The sequence below is a fragment of the Megascapheus bottae genome, chromosome 6, assembly GCF_031878675.1.
Source record: "Megascapheus bottae isolate mThoBot1 chromosome 6, mThoBot2.hap1, whole genome shotgun sequence".
Taxonomy (NCBI): Eukaryota; Metazoa; Chordata; class Mammalia; order Rodentia; family Geomyidae; genus Megascapheus; species Megascapheus bottae.
Genome location: NC_143514.1, coordinates 20,687,781 through 20,703,955, shown reverse-complemented (window position 1 = coordinate 20,703,955; position 16,175 = coordinate 20,687,781). Strand labels below are relative to the sequence as shown.

At 44.1% G+C, this 16,175-nt stretch overlaps 1 protein-coding gene and 1 pseudogene across 2 annotated transcripts in view; one reads left to right on the top strand and one right to left on the bottom strand.

The window, feature by feature from the left end:
- Positions 1 to 13,979, top strand: part of Tmigd3 (transmembrane and immunoglobulin domain containing 3) — a 61,286-nt gene extending 47,307 nt beyond the window's left edge. For both annotated transcript variants that reach the window (XM_090334416.1, XM_090334417.1), the window contains exons 2-7: positions 3,244 to 3,350; positions 5,400 to 5,747; positions 8,989 to 9,061; positions 10,264 to 10,364; positions 11,954 to 12,015; positions 13,506 to 13,979. In XM_090334416.1, coding sequence (XP_090190542.1) covers positions 3,311 to 3,350; positions 5,400 to 5,747; positions 8,989 to 9,061; positions 10,264 to 10,364; positions 11,954 to 12,015; positions 13,506 to 13,508 — 627 coding nt within the window. In that variant the 5' untranslated portion in view covers positions 3,244 to 3,310 and the 3' untranslated portion in view covers positions 13,509 to 13,979. The remainder of the gene's footprint in view (positions 1 to 3,243; positions 3,351 to 5,399; positions 5,748 to 8,988; positions 9,062 to 10,263; positions 10,365 to 11,953; positions 12,016 to 13,505) is intronic.
- On the bottom strand, positions 12,339 to 12,483 carry LOC150061514 (small nucleolar RNA SNORA40; annotated as a pseudogene).
- Positions 13,980 to 16,175: the final 2,196 nt, after the last annotated feature.

Below are 16,175 nucleotides of genomic sequence, written 5' to 3'. Positions count from 1 at the left end.
CATAATTTATCTATGTAGAAATCCAAGGCACTTAATGATCTCCACTTGAGTGGAGTTTTTTCTTTGTTTCTTTTTTTTGTGTGCTGTCACTGGAGCTTGAACCTCAGGACTGAGATTTCTCTCCCTCAGCACTTCTGCTTGAGAATGGTGCTCTACCACTTGAGCCACACCTCCACTTCCAGCTTTTTACTGTTTTTTTTGGTGAGAAAGAGTCTCTCTGTTTGATTGGCCTGGGCTAGCTTTGAGCCAAGAGCCTCAGATTTCAGTCTCCTGAATGTCTTGAATTATAGTCATGAGCCACTGGTACCTGGCTCTTAATTTGCTTTTCCATACCTTGGATGTTTTCCTAATGTTTCCTCTTGTACACAATCCCTTTTTGTTTCCTGCTGGCCCTTTTGGTTTTTTTTTTCCTGCCCCTGAGCCAAGCCCCACTTCTTATTTTCTAAAGGTTGATTGGATATAAAAGTCTCCTTTTGTTCCCCAGGCTGGCTTTGAACCTTGATCCTCAGATCTCAGCCTCCTGAGTAGGTAGGATTACAGTTGTGAGCCACCATGCCCCGCTCCTTTGTTGTTTTTATGATGCCTTCCCTGAGCAATATTGAATGTATTGCATCCAGTATTGCATGGATTGCTTCTATTGGGTTTTCTTGAGTTAAGGTCTCCTATGGACCTCAGGTTGGCCTTGGACTCTATTGTCCTTCATCTGCCTCCTACACTCTGGCGTTATAGGTGTATATCAACATGCCCACCCAGACCTAGTAGTGTTTTTCATTTTGTTTTTAACAAGTATGACCACACTGTATATATTGATTGTCTAGTGCTGTGTAACAAAACATTCAAACTTCTGAAGCTTAAGACAATAAACTTATCTCCTTTGTTTTCCATGGGCTGGGAACTCAGGGTACACTTGTAGTTTGTACCCAGAATCAGTTACAAACTTACAAGATCTTCAGTCACCTAAAGGCCTGATTGGGATCTGAGGATCCACAAGTATAGCAAGTCGGTTCTGTTGTTTGCCTAGGGACAACGCCATATCCTGCTTAAGGGTCTTCACAAGGGAGGGAGTTGGGGGAAGGGGTGGGAGAAAAACAGGGAGGGGGTAACAATGTTTGACAAGAAAGGTACTCATTACCCTATGGATGCAACTGTAATCCCTCTGTACATAAACCTGTCAATAAAATTATATTTAAAAAAAAGAGTCCTCACAACTTGTGGCTTACCGAGATGAAATAGTACAAGAAGCTAGGGTAAAGTTGTACACCTTTTTGACCATGCCTTTGAAGGCACAGACAACATATTTCATACAGGTCATACAGGACAGCCCTGATTTAGTATGAGATACATATGCACAGGTACACAAAGACACCTTTTGAGAGTTGGCTATGATAATATTACTATCACATGTAAAAGGAACAAGTGTTTGTTAATATGATCAAATATCTAGTTGCTGTTGAATAGTTGTGAATTATTTGCTTCCATTAGGATCCAGGTAAGTTCCATGTATTAAAATGTTTCACTCTGTCTCTAAGTCCCTATCTCCCTTTGGGAGAGGGTTTTGGTTTTGTTGTTTTTGTTTTTGTTTTTTTTGCCAGTCCTGAGCTTGGGCTCGGGGCCTGAGCACTGTCCTTGGACTTTCTCAAGGCTAGTACTCTACCACTTGAGCCTCAGCACCACTTCTGGCTTTTTCCTATGTATGTGGTACAGAGGAATCGCACCTGGGTCTTCGTGCATGCTAAGTAAGCACTCTACTACTAGGCCAAAATCTCAGCCCAAGGGTTTTTATTTTTTATTGTGTCAGTCCTTGGGGCTGAACTCGGGATCTAGGGCACTGTCCCTGACTTTTTGTGCTCAAGTTAGTACTCTACCACTTGAGCCAAAGCTCCACTTCTGGCTTTTTTGGAAATGAGTCTCACAGACTTTTCTGCCTCGACTGACTTCAAACCCTGATCCACAGTTCTTGGCCTTCTGAGTAGTTAAGATGACAGGTACAAGCCACCAGTACCCATCTAGAAGAGATTTTGATGCAAGGCAAATGCAATAATGAAGGTAAACAGCTACCATGATGCAAGCAAGCTTGTTTGCTGGCCCATCTGCTGAATTGGTATGAATTATGGGATGGCTCCCCTTTCTCTGTATGAATCCAATTTTAGAATAGGTGTTGTGGAAGCAAGCACATATACAAAAAAAGAAACTACTGTTTCTCAAGAGAGAACATTATTATGCAATGTAGAAAACCATTCTTATCTGTCCTTGATATGGGAAGTACTAGCACTGGGTTCTGATAAGTAGCCCTCAACTTAAATTCAAAAATTTAAGGTGATTTGAGAATTCAAACATTTTTGGGGGGGGTGGGTGGGTATTTTTTGTTGTTTTTTGTTTTTTGCCACTCACGGCCTGGGTGCTGTCCCTGAGTTTCTTTTGCTCAAGGCTAGCACTCTGCCACTTGATCCACAGTGCCACTTCCAGCTTTTTCTGTTTATGTGGTACTGAGGAATCAAACCCAGGGCTTCATGAATGCTAGGCAAGCACTCTACCACTAAGCCACATTCCTAGTCCAGAATTCCAACTTTTGAAGCTAGTGGTCAGAGCACGTTAGCTACAGCACAGCCTGGGCAGGATTCCCTGGCTGGTCTCAGTCCTACCCCAGGAAAGCTTTCTGGAACTCTGAAGACTACAACTGTGGCTTCTGACACACAAAACTGACCTGGTCTGTATTGTAGGCACATATTGAAGTGACAGCTGAAATGTTTCACCAATGCCCACACTTCCTAGGTGTCACTGTGGTTTCCACGTGGATGTTAAGTTAATTAGGAATTTATCTGCTGGGATTCTTCCCATCTAAATGGCAGTGGGGTCTCTAAGCATGGTGGTGGGAGAAGGTACCTGAGCCACTGGTAAGACAAGGCATGATTGCACACCTGAATGTGTGCCAGGCATGCATGTGTATGTTTACATTCTGCTAGTGTACACAGAGTCCATGTGACAGTGTGGATTTCACCAGGAATGTGATCTCCCCTGCTATGTGGGGATCCCCTGGGATGCTCAGATTTTCCCATTCGTCCCATAAGTAAGTTTATGTCCACGAATGATACCCCTTTCAAAAAGCACCGTTGTGTAGTGCACAACCTGAACAGCTACACACAACAGTACTGAGTAGGATAACTGACTGTTTCTGTCTACATGGGTCTCAGCCAATAGCATAAAACCATCTTAAGTTCAAACATATTTGCTTCTCTTAAACAGACCAAGGATTCCTGAGATCCCTGGGGTCTTCCATTCTTTGCAGTGAAAACTCCCCTACGTTCGTGCCATGGAGCTCTTTATTCTGCTCTCCTTGGCTCTGTTTTCAGGTAAGATGTGGGGAAGGATTGTCTTGGTCCACTAGGTCATGACCTTCCCACAGAGTAGGTAGTTTCCTTCTCTCCTACTTGGAGTTCCTGCTTATTGATATGTACACCCTAAGCAAGGTGGATGGGAAAATAAAAGGAAGTAAAATAGGTCCTTAAAATTTTTTTTAAAAATTGTTATTATAAAGGTACACAAGTCAGGTAAAGAATCCATTTCTTTTTGGACAGTGTCACTCCTTCCCTTACTCCCTCCTAGTGTTTCCCTCCTGTCCCCACCCCTAAGTTTTAGAGTTCATTTTCAAAATGTGTGTCTGGTGAGTACCCCTGCTGCATTTGTTCACCCTTTGTCCCCCCATATCTGCACTCCCCTTACCCTCCCAAAGACAGATAAAAGAATAAACAAAAAAAAAGAAAGAAAAGCAACCACATGAAGAAAAACTTCTTTGTTTCCATTTCCTGGAGTTGAAAACAGGTCCTTTTAATCTTTGTTCTTATCTCAGATAAGAGCTTGTGGGGAACTTGAAGCCCTTGGTGGAAAAAGCAGATTTTACATTTTCTCCTTCAGTTTCTCCCAGTTCCCCTTCCCTCTTCCCTCACATAGGTTTGTACTGACATAGGACACTGCATTCCCATTTCTGCTCAGACCTAACACCAAACATGGGACTCAGAGGACTGTGCTCATCCCCTTGCCCATCAGCTCACTGCTGTGTTACCATTAGAGTTGTTTTGCCCCTCTCTAGGTCAGCATCCATGCCTAGGAACTGGGGAATCTGCCCTGTGGATAGGTGAGAGGTAAACTTGCTTTATAGGATGGAGCCATCTCCTCTCCACCCCAAAAGGCTGAGAGGAATGATGGTCTTGGCTGCCTTGTCTCTTTACCTTGGTCCATTTCCCAGCCATGGTCAAGCTGGGTGTAGAATGCAGATCTTGTTCACTATGCAATATCCTGATGTGACAGAGGTGGCTACACTGTTCTTGTATGGAGGAAATCGTAAGCTCTCAGCACTTAGGAACTAAGAGTCTATGTGGCCTCCTAACTATTCATTTTCTTTTTGAGTCTACCACGGTGGGATGGGGAGCTAGGAACAGAAGATCTGATGGTATGCCAAAGGCTCTTTAAAGCTCCCTACCTCCACATCCACCCTTCTGGATTTGGGGGGGAAAACACTTCTAGATTATTATATCACTTTTGTAAGGCTGCTATAATAACACACTACAGTCCAGGTAGCCTAAACAATGGAAATTCATTTCCTTACAGTTATAGAAGCTATAAATCTGTGTCAGCTAGTGTGTCACTGATGTAACAAAATGCCTAAAATGCCTAATGTAACTTTAGAGAAGAAGGATCTTCCTCACAGTTTCACAGTCCATAACAGCCTGGGGTCCAGAAGGAGGGGGGCTGCCCTTGGCAGTTTTTTATATTAACCCTTTAATTCCATTAGGGGCCCCCAGCCTTATGGGATGGTGTCCCCACATTCAAGATGAGTTTTCTTCTTCCTTTAATTAATCATCTCTAGAAATATTTCACAAGCAGGCTCAGAAGTATGCTTTACTAACAAATCCAATCAAGTTGACCATCGAGGTTAATCATCACAACGTCTAAGATGCAGGTTTCTGCAGAGTTGTTTTCATTCTGAGGCCTCTCTCCTTGCCTTGCAGTTTCTGTATTGTGTCCTCACATTGTCATCCTTCTGTCCACATTGTCTATTGAGCTCTCTCTTTTAAGAATGACATCCAGGATATCTGATTACAGAGTACCTCAATGATTTAATTTTAACTGATATTACTAAAGGCCTTATATCCAAATGCAGTCGTTCTCTGAAGTATGGGTTGGGGGCAGGGGAGAAAGGAGAGTTGGGATGTTAAGAATTTTAGCAGAACACAGTTGATCCCCTAACATGTATCAACTCAAAATAGCAAAAAAAAAAGTCTGATTCTTTAATAATTATCCTAAAGGAAGTCAGGAAGTCAAGAATATATATACATCATTTGAAATAACCGTGTATATATGTGTGTCTGTTTGTATGTGTGTGTCTCTGTCTGTGTTCACAGATGCCATGGTCATGGATGAGAAGGTCAAAGCAAGCTTTGTGCTTGACACAGCTTCGGCTACCTGTAATTACGATGCCCAGTACAAAGACCACACCAAATACTGGTGTCGGGGTTATTTCCGGGACTATTGTACCATCATTGCCTTTACCCCCAACAACACCAATCGTGTGGCCCTGAGGGACACAGGAAACCAACTCATTGTCACCGTGTCCTGCCTGACCAAGGAGGACATGGGCTGGTACTGGTGTGGCATCCAGAGAGATTTTGCCAGGGATGACATGGATTTTACTGAATTGATTGTGAATGACAACACAGGAGCCCTGGCCAATCACTTCTGGTCTGGGAAAGGTAAAGAGACTCTCGGGGGTCTTTTTTGGGGGGTATCCCCACAGTAGTAGGTGCTTGTTGATGTTGTAAAAACTCACTGAAGCCAATAATCTCCAACTCAGGTTCCCCCTCAGGTCAGAGAGGTAAAGATGGTCACTGATGGCCACTGGTGGCCATTCATGATGTGGGAAGTTTGTGGGAAAGGGAGGAGGTCTGGTTCCTGAGGTGTCCTCAGAACTTCTTCAAAGCTGTCTGATCCACAGACGTTGGGAGAGGCCAGTGGACTCTCACAGATGTGCCGTCTTTGTGTTAGTGACAAGGAAAGGCTTTGAGGTTCTTATGAAGTCTCAATGCTGCAAGTCTAGAGCCTTGAAGAAGTGACTAATGCTACAAAAACAAAACACCCCAAAGCAAAAACAAAAACAAAACCCAAGGGCCTAGACACTTCCAACTTAAATACTTTAACAATTTACATGAATTAAATGTGGTCAAGGTGACCGCAGTGTTTTTGTGTGTGTGGTGGTACTAGGGCTTAAGTTTTGGATCCCTGGCTCTTCATTAGCTTTTTTGTTTGCTCAAGACTGGTGCTCTATCACTAGAGCCACACCTCTCCTTCTATCTTCTTGTTGGTTAACTGACAGTAAGTCTCTCACATTTGTCTGCCTGGGTTGACTTTGAACCACAGTCCTCAGAGTTCAGTCTCCTGAGTAGCAAGGATTATAGGCCTGAGCCACTGTCTCCTGTAAAAGCACCACTTTTCCTTGTAAAGAACAGAGGCTTCCCTAGGAGGCCATTAGCAGAGTGGAGTTGTGACTGGGGCTCATGGGATGACAGCTGTCTAAACCAGTCAACTGTGACTTCGAAGCAAAACAGAAGCATTAATGGAGGAAAATGACAATAAAAAAAAGCCAACTGACGGTATGAAGCTGGGAGTTAAAGCCCCAGTACACACACACACACACACACACACACACACACACACACACACCCCTCACCCCAGAATCATATCTAGTAGAAGCGATGGGGAGCCAACAGGGTGCTGAGAGGTTTGCAGCATCAGCTCCCAGTTGGCCTAATGTAAGAGAATGGGGGTATGGAGTGGGAGTGTGGAGGTGGAGTGAGCATCAGTCTTCTCACTCTCAATTGGCATTGTGCTCTGAATAGTAGGAGAAAAGGAGATCATGTCAAGAAATGGAACCAATAAGAAGCTAAAGGAGAAAACCATAAACCAACCACTAGTAGTTCCCTTCCATGAGTTGACTGCCTGAAGGAGACACAGACACTTTCTGGATCAAAAGGTTTGCAGATCTAGGTGCTAGTGGCTCATGCCTCTGTCCTAACTACTGAGAAGGCAGCGAGCTGATAATTACAGTTCAAAGCTAGCCTGAGCAGGCAAGTCCATGAGGCTCTTATTTTCATTTTTCGTTTTCTTCATTTTTTTTTTTTTTGCCAGTCCTGGGCTTGAGCTCAGGGCCTGAGCACTGTCCCTGGATTTTCTCAAGGCTAGAGCTCAACCACTTGAGCCTCAGCACCACTTCTGGCTTTTTTCTATGTATGTGGTAACAAGGAATTGAACCCGGGTCTTTGTGCATGCTAGGCAAAGCACTGTACCACTAGGCCAAACTCCCGGCCCGAGGCTCTTACTTTCAATTAACCACTAAAAAGTCAGAAGTGGAGCTATGGCTCAAATGCTACAGTACTTTCATTGAACAAAAAGTGAAGGGAGGGCTGGGAGTTTGGCCTAGTGGTAGATTGCCTGCCTTGCATGCACAAAGACCCGGGTTTGATTCCTTGGTACCATATACATAGGAAAAAAAAAAAAGCTGGAAGTGGTGCTGAGACTCACGTGGTAGAGCTCTAGCCTTGAGAAAGTCCAAGGACAGTGCTCAGGCCCTGAGCTCAAGCCCAGGACTGGAAAAAAAAAGTTAAGGGAAAGTGCCTAGTCCCTGAATTTAAGCCCCATCATACACACACACACACACACACACACACACACACACACACACACACACACACACACACACACACGCATACATGCATACACAAAAGCTTTTTCTACAGTTCAACAGAAGGAGCATGTGAGTATTTGAGTTTCCTCCCAGTTAGCTCTGGTTGGAAGTCACAATTGATTAAATAGCTGTTATCCTTCAGGCTCCAGCCCCAACCCCACACTTATAGTAGCCTCGTAGGAAAGACTGCTCCTTACAAGGAAAAGTGGGTGCTTAGCCAGGAGCTGGTGGCTCACACCTATAACCCTTGGTACTCAGGAGGCTGAGATCTGAGAATTGTGGCTCAAGGCCAACCCAGGCAGAGACTCTTATTCCAATTAACCAGCAAAAAGATGAAAGTGGAAATGTGGCTTCAGTGGTAGAATGCTAGTCTTGAGTGGAAAAAAAAAAGCTAATTGAGAGCATGTGAATTCTTAAAATATTTAAGTTGAAAACCTTCTGGGCACTTGAGGTTTTCGTTTTTTGTTTTGGGTTTTGTTGTTTGTTTTTGCTGGTCCTGGGGCTTGAACTTAGGACCTAGGTACTGTCCCTGAGTCTCTTTGTGCACAAGGCTAGTGCTTTGACACTTAAGCCATAAGGCCCCTTCTGGATTTTTTTCTGAATAGCTTATTGGCGATAAGATCAGAGGGACTTTCCTATCCAGGCTGGCTTTGTTTATGCTTTTTGCAGCCTCAGTCACTTCTCCATGGTTCTAGTCCTGCGGGGCTCAATCAGTCTTGAGTTTTAGGCTTTGGAAGAGAGCTCCGTTCATCCTTTCAGTTAAGCAGACCTCTCCTGGGTTGAATCAGTGGAGACACTGTGGGTGGCCAGGGTGAGACTTCTCCTTTGGGGTTGGTGACTGTCAGAAGCATGATGTGGCATGTGATCAGATATTGGGTTTGTCTGTAAGCATGAGATTGGCCATCTGTAAGAATGCAGGAGACAGTCCTTCCTATGGGAGTAGCCCTTGACCTGGGACTATAGCCAGTGGGCTGTTGTGCAAATCAGGAGACCTTCCTCCCTCCGCATGCAGGGAGTTCAGTGGCACTGGGGCAAACTCACAGCAGGCTGGAGTTTAGCCTCGTACTTGTTTCCTTATCCATGTTCCCTATGCAGGGCCCATTTATATAACAGTTGAATGCCTCTGTCTCACTCAGAAATCAACAGTGTCCTCACTTTCTGGAGCCAAAGAGAATGACAGGCAGAGAGGCAGCTGGAAAGCAAAGGAAGGGCCCCTGTTGAGTCTTACTCTCAACAAATCCTTTCTGATTTAGACCCATCAGCATCAGGCCAAAAGAACAGAAGTTGCAGGGCTTCCAAAGTTGTCCACAAGGCAGATCGCTCCAGGTGAGTTAGGAAACGGATCTGCTGGGGGTGGGGCGGGTGGTGGGGGGGGGGTAGGATGGGCCATAACCCAATAGATGATTCACTTGTACCCTTTATTTCTGGCTGCACTGTGTTTGCCTGCTTGAATATGTTTCTCTCAAAAGGAGATTCTGATTTGAAAACAGCAAATGTAGCTTCTAGCTCCTTTAATTAAAGAGGAAAAGAGCCTGGCATTGATGGCTCATACATGTAATCCAAGCTACACAGGAGGCTGAGATCTGAGGATAGTGATTCAAAACCATCCAGGACAGAAAAGTCTGTGAGACTTTTACATCCCATAAACTAGTCAGAAAAAGCTGGAAGTGGTGCTGTAGCTCAAATGGTAGAGTGCTAGCCTTGAGCAAAAGAAGTCCAGGGACAGTGCCCAGGCCAAGTTCAAGCCCCAGGACTGGCACACACACTTACACACACACACACACACACACACACACACACACACACACACACACACAAAGGTGAAGGGAAGGGACACTTATCATAAGGAACTAGCAGTGCCTGAAATTCCAGGGGCCAGATGTCAGAAGGATCTCTAGGACACCATCCTCACCATAGCTGGACAGACACCTTAGTTAGCCTCTTTTTCTTTCTCTACTTGTCCTTTTGACTTTCTTTTCTTTTTTGCCACAGAAGTAATCATCTATAGTTTCACTTCCAACATTTAAAACTGGTCAGTAAAAGATTTATTTTTCCTGTTAAGCGCCAGTGGCTCTTGCCTGTATCTCAGCTACTCAGGAGGCTGAGATTTAAGGATTGCAGTTTGAAGACAACAGGGGCAGGAAAGTCAGTGAGACTCTTGTCCCCAATAAACTAGCCCAAAATGCCAGAAGTGAAGCTGTGGCTCAAATGGTAAAAGAACTAGCTTTGAGTAAAAGAAGTTCAAGGACAGTGTCCAGGCTCCAGGAATTGCACAATAAATGAATGAATGAATCATTTATTCACTTCTAATCCCTTGATAAATACGTCAGGACTCTGATTGGCCCAACTTAATCAGATACTCTCTAAGTCAAAGTAATGTGGTCACTTTAGAGTATAGCAAGGCAGTGGCCAGGTTGCAACTGGATTGAGAGGGATGGGGTGTTCATCTCAGAAAGAGAGAGCCAGTGCAGAGAACCCAAGGGTATTTTCCTTCCAAGAGACATGCAGTCTTCTGTAATTCCTTCTAGGATGTCCATTCTTATCATTTGCATACTGATCACTGGTTTGGGAATCATCTCTATCATCAGTCATTTGACCAAACGAAGGCGAACTCAAAGGAACAGACGGAGTAAGTGCCACAGTGTGGGGGAGGGTGGTCAAGAATTAGAGAGAAGAGGCCTGGAGCAGATTTCAAGTGAGTGTGATCTCCCTCTTACTGCCTTGTCACTTAGAGGCCAAAGTTGCTGGGATTCATGTGCTGGGGAAGATAACAACCTCTTTGTGACAAAGTTAACCTCTTGGTGAAAGGTGACAGAAGGAACCCTACACCATTTTTTTTTTTGCCAGTCTCAGAGCTTGAACTCAGGGCCTGAGCACTGTCCTTGAGCTTTCTCAAGGCTAGAGCTCTACCACTTGAGCCACAGCACCACTTCTGCCTTTTTCTATTTATGTAGTACCTAGGAATAGAACTTGGGTCTTCGTACATGCTAGGCAAGCACTCCACCACTAGGCCAAACTCTCAGCCCCCTACACCATTTTTGTGTTCTGGTACTGGGGCATGAACTGAGTTAGGCCTAGAAACTGTCCCTTGGATTTTTTTGCTAAAGGCTAGCACTCTAACACTTGATGTAAAATGCCATCAACTTTTTACCTGGGCTAGTTTTGAACAGTGATCCTCAGATCTCAGCCTCCTAAGTAGCGAGATTACAGTCTTGAGCCACTGGTGCCTGGCTGCATTACCCCTTTTGTTGCTGGAGACTGGTGCAGGCAGTGAAGGAAAGCCCAGAGCAAAACCACCCAGCACGTTCCATAAATATCTGCAGGGTCAACTGACTCCCCAAAATGTGAGTTTGGGATGCAGCATTTTGCTCCTAACAGAACTGGGGACAAGGCTCCTCTCAAAGGCAGGAGCTTCTGGAACTCCTGGGTAAGCACCTGTTAAAATATCTTTGTGTTGGGGCTGGGAGTTTGGCCTAGTGGTAGAGTGCTTGCCTAGCATGCACGAAGACCCGGGTTCGATTTCTCAGCACCCCACATACATAGAAAAAGCCAGAAGTGGTGCTGTGGCTCAAGTGGTAGAGCTCTAGCCTTGGGAAAGCCCAAGGACAGTGCTCAGGCCCTGAGCTCAAGCCACAGGACTGGCAAAAAAAAAAAATCTTTGTGAGGGGCCGGGAGTTTGGCCTAGTACTAGAGTGCTTGCCCAGCATGCACAAAGACCCAGGTTCAATTCCTCGGTACCACATACCAGAAGTGGTGATGAGGCTCAATTGGTAGAGCTCTAGCCTTGAGAAAGTCCAAGGACAGCGCTTAAGGAGGACCTGAGCTCAAGCCCAGGACAGGCAAAAAAAAAGTCTTTGTGAACTGGGTGTTGCTGGCTCTCATCTGTAATCCCTAGCTACTCAGGAGGCTAAGATCTGAGGATCCCAGTTTGAAGCCAGGCCAAGCAACAAAGTCTGCGAGACTCTTATCTCCAAGAAATCACCAGAAAACCGGAAGTAGAACTGTGGCTTAAAGTGGTAGAGTGCTAGACTTGATGAAAAAAGCTCAGGGGCAGTGCCCAGACCCTGAGTTCAAGTCCCATGACTGACAAAGAAAAAAAAAACAGCTTGAAATGGTTAAGGTGGGTGAGAACAGGCCACAAGCCTCAGCTTGATATTGCCCTTAGAGAAGGGTGTGGTGCCTATCTTTGTGTCTCCTTTCTCCTTTGAGTGGTTATAGGTAAAGGCCTCACTAGAAGCCCCCAGACCAACCAAGCTTCTTCTGTGATCCCCACGCCTTTGGTAAGTTCCCTCCTTGATCCTACGTCGTGAATCCTATGTCCCACAAAGCCTGTTCTTTAAGGGTCCCCTTTTAAAAATAGGCCTGTGCCATGTGACTTGCCAGAGGCATGAGAGAAAACTCTCTAGGCTTACCATGTGACAATTTTTCTAAATCCTGGAGCATTTGCTAAAAAGAAAGAACATCTGATACAGTACTGCTGTTTAATATGATGCACCACTATTTTGTTTTGTTGGGTTTGTTTTTTTTTTTTAGCTTTAAAATTAACTTTATTCTCAGAGACAACCTGTGTGTTAACAAACCCCTACACTGCTATTTTAGGAATCATATCCTTCTTATGTGTACCAAAATATCACACCCAACAATGAATTATGGCTTGCAAGAGGGGATTTATTATGTGCACCTGCCTGTAAGGCTTTGTTAATTACTTGTTTTTGCTCATTAATTTGTTAAACAGACATACAAGTTCTATGCAGTACTGTCTCATTGTTTTGCTTTAAATAAAAATAGATGCCAATGCTTCAGTGCTAGCGAAAACATTTTAGGCAATGAAGAGTCAGTAAATACAACTATGAAATAGATTTTTATTATCTCTAGATATGAAAATATAGCAAAAGAACTCTTCACAGAAAGGGGAAAAAACCCTAGGGACACCCCAGAAAGATGTCTTAGAAGAACGCAAGGTCAAAAGGCCAGGAGAAGCTGGCATGCAAGCTGAGGCTGGGAGGTCTCGTGTTTTCTCTGGGATGGTTTAGTTCTGGGCATAGGACAGAACCCCTAGGAAAGGTAGATTGTGGTTCCTGTAGCATTCTTGGCCTTAGTCATCTAGCAACTTTGGGAACTATGGAGGAGAAAAGATGTGGACAAAGCAACACCTTCCTCAGGTTTGCTAGAGACCTCTCCCTCCTGAACACAATTATGGTGTCTGCTTTCACAAAGAACATTGTCTCCTGCTTTTAGGAATGACCTTGGTAAACCTGAACTTTTCTGAGCCTGTTTTCCTCTCCATAAATCATTCATTCCACAAACAAGGAACACACTAGATACTGAGAATACAATGAAAAACCAGTGTATGACACAAAGCAGCATAAGAAAAGACCATCATATGTAAACACAAATGTAAAATTATCAAATTAGTTTAAATGAAGCAGAGGCCCATGGGAGTGATGCAAGATACAATAGTGAAAGCCAGGGCTATTAGTTATAGCCAGGAATTGTACAGCCGGTTTTAGCTGTGGCCTGCTTCTTTACACAAACGGGCAAATGAAAAGCAGGAACCCTGTCAGCTTTAACATAATAGGTTTGGGAAGATGTCTAGCTGCATTTGTACCACCACAATTTGGAGAGAGGTGAATGTGAGCCTGTGTCCCCAAACAAGCTTGGTGCTTATTCCCAAGAAGCCGATAGGAGAGAATCAGTAGCTTTTATTTAAGAAACACTCAGATAGGCAATAAACCTTAACTAACCTTTCCCTTTCTATTCCCTAACAAAGTAGGCGACCATGAAGCTCCTCCCAGGTGTGCTGACTTCAAAGGAAATGGCTCAAACTGAACATGTGCAGCGGAAGATGTCTTTTATTTAGTTCATAAATTAAGTATGGTGCTAGAGTAGAATCATTATGACAACTGGCCAGAAGCCTCAAGGATAAATTCTGAACTCTCAGGCTTTCTGAAGGACCCTCTAAACCTTGCCAGCCTCATTCGCAGCCAGGTAACAACAGCAGTAGTCAGGAGAGCTGGGACAGACTAAGCTGAGCAAGGCCGCCATCAAATAACATCTCCAGACCTTAGCTGGCTGGAATTTGATTGGCCAGAAGTAAAGAAGAGGTGCAGAGTCTGGGTCAGAAATCACATCTATTTTGTTTGTTAACTAATAAATTCCTGACGAATGTTGAACAAACTCTAGAGTTATGAGTAACTTCTCCCAGGATATCATTATTAAAGTTTTTCTTAAAAAAGTGCAATAATCGAACTCATTTATAAAGTAGTCCTAAATGCCGTCCTACCCAAAAGAAGGGAAATAGTACAGCCAATGGCTTTCAGATTCCTTTGGAGAGAAGACCAGCCCATTAATCACACCCTCAAAAAGGTCATTTGAGTGAATAGATGCTGATTTTGATGAAAGGATGACAAGTGACAATACCCATCTAGATTAGGAAACACAAATGAAAGGCAAGAAAGACATCTCCCACGGGTGTATGTGAGGTTATACTATTATTGGTGCTAGAATTACCAACGTGAGATGAGGGCAACAGGAGAGGAAAAAAGTTATGTCCTCATCTTCATGGTTTGTTTTCCCTTTGCTCCTATAGTGTCCTCCTCCTGTTTCTGGGAAAACCCCAGGCCTTAGGTTTCTCAGTGGCCCCCTGATCTGAGTAGGGGTGGGAGAAGGAGAGATGCTTTTGTAAGATTCTGCACATGCCTTTCCTGACTACACGCAGGCTCTTGAGCATGTTTCTGTATGACCACACTCCCTACATGAGGTTGAGTCAGCCTTGAAAGTGTTCCCTCGGCCAGACCCTGGTAGCTTACACCTGTAATCTTAGCAGCTCAGGAGGCTGAGATCTGAGGATTAAAATGCCAAGTTTGAAGTGAGCTCAGGGAGGAAAGTCCATGAGTCTCTTATCTCCAACTAACCATCAAAACCCAGCAAATGGAGGTGTGGCTCAAGTGGTAATGTACTAGCTTTGAGTAAAAAACAAACAGGTCCTGAGTTCAAGTCCCACTACTGGCACACATGCACGGGTGCGCGCGCGCGCGCACACACACACACACACACACACACACACACACATAAACACACACCTAAAGTGTTTGCTTTTCTTCTGCCCCTAAACAGCTCCAGTTCCTCCATGCATAAAGAATTTGCACACAGGGGAAGCTATCCATTGGTTCTGCATTCAGCAACTCAGTTTGTGCTCAAGGGATCTTTGTAGACAAAATGTGATGGCAGACTTCCATGACAGCTGAGAGAGAGAGAGAGAGAGAGAGAGAGAGAGAGAGAGAGAGAGAGAGAGAGAGAGAGAGAGACAGAGACAGAGAGAGACAGAGACAGAGGGAGACAGAGAGAGAGCGGGAGAGATCTTCAGTTGCCTCAGGCTGATTCTACCACCATCATCCAGGATTCAAGAACCTCTTTTTCTTCCTTTCCTTAGCAAAGAACTTTTGAGACTGGTGGTGGATTAATTACCCAATTACTCCTGCTGCATACCAGTTCTTATGGTTGGGAGATAGAATTTGAAGACTAAAAGTACATCTCTATTGGACTTGTATTTTTTTAATGGGCAAATTCAAGCAGAGTGGGGAGGAATGGATTTTGATATTCCATGCACAAGGGGATGGCCTTCGTACTCGTGCTCCTATGGCTCAAGTGGCTTCCAGATTCAGAGTTGGCAGAATTGTTTGATGTTGGCAAAACTGGTAGGCCTCCTGGAGTTTGTGCTTCCTCTTGGAGTCAGCCAAACTAAAGACCATTCCTGGAGCTCTGCTGCCCTCCTGGGGCTGGCTTTTCTGTGATGCTGCAGCCTCTTCGTGGGATCATTACTCTAAATTGGTCTTTTTCCCAAACTTTGATATGCATCTGTGCCTTTATCTAACTCTGTTTCACTAGCTTCTCACTCAAATTCAACCCTGGAAGCCAGTCCTCCTGTCTTAGCCTCAAGTACTGGGATTATAGGCATATGCCATCACATCTGGATGAGAACTTATTTAAAAGAATATATTGAGCTTCTTTCTTAATGACTACATTGTATTCCATGAGCCAGTTCCTATCACCAGACATTGAGAGATTCTCAAGTCTTTTGCTATTATAGGTAATTGAGTATGATGGGTAAATGTGTGAACTATCGCATCCACCCAAGTAGAATAAAGTTCCACTACCATTATGCCTCGTAGAGTGAATCTGGCTAAGTTATTTAATCTCATTGTGCCTCTATTTCTTTACCTAAGTTAAAACTAACTGTAAGCTCAGGGTATTCTGTAAAGATTACACAAATACATGGCCCATGATTTAATGCCTACAAGTCCAAGTTTCAGCTACCTTGATTAACACTGTCATTAAAGTTAGATAGTACCTTTCTATATTGGTAAGTAGGATAAATTAAGAGTTCTCAGAAATTCTTGGAAATAGAAGTTAAAATGTTGTTAGCTATTGCTCAACTGCT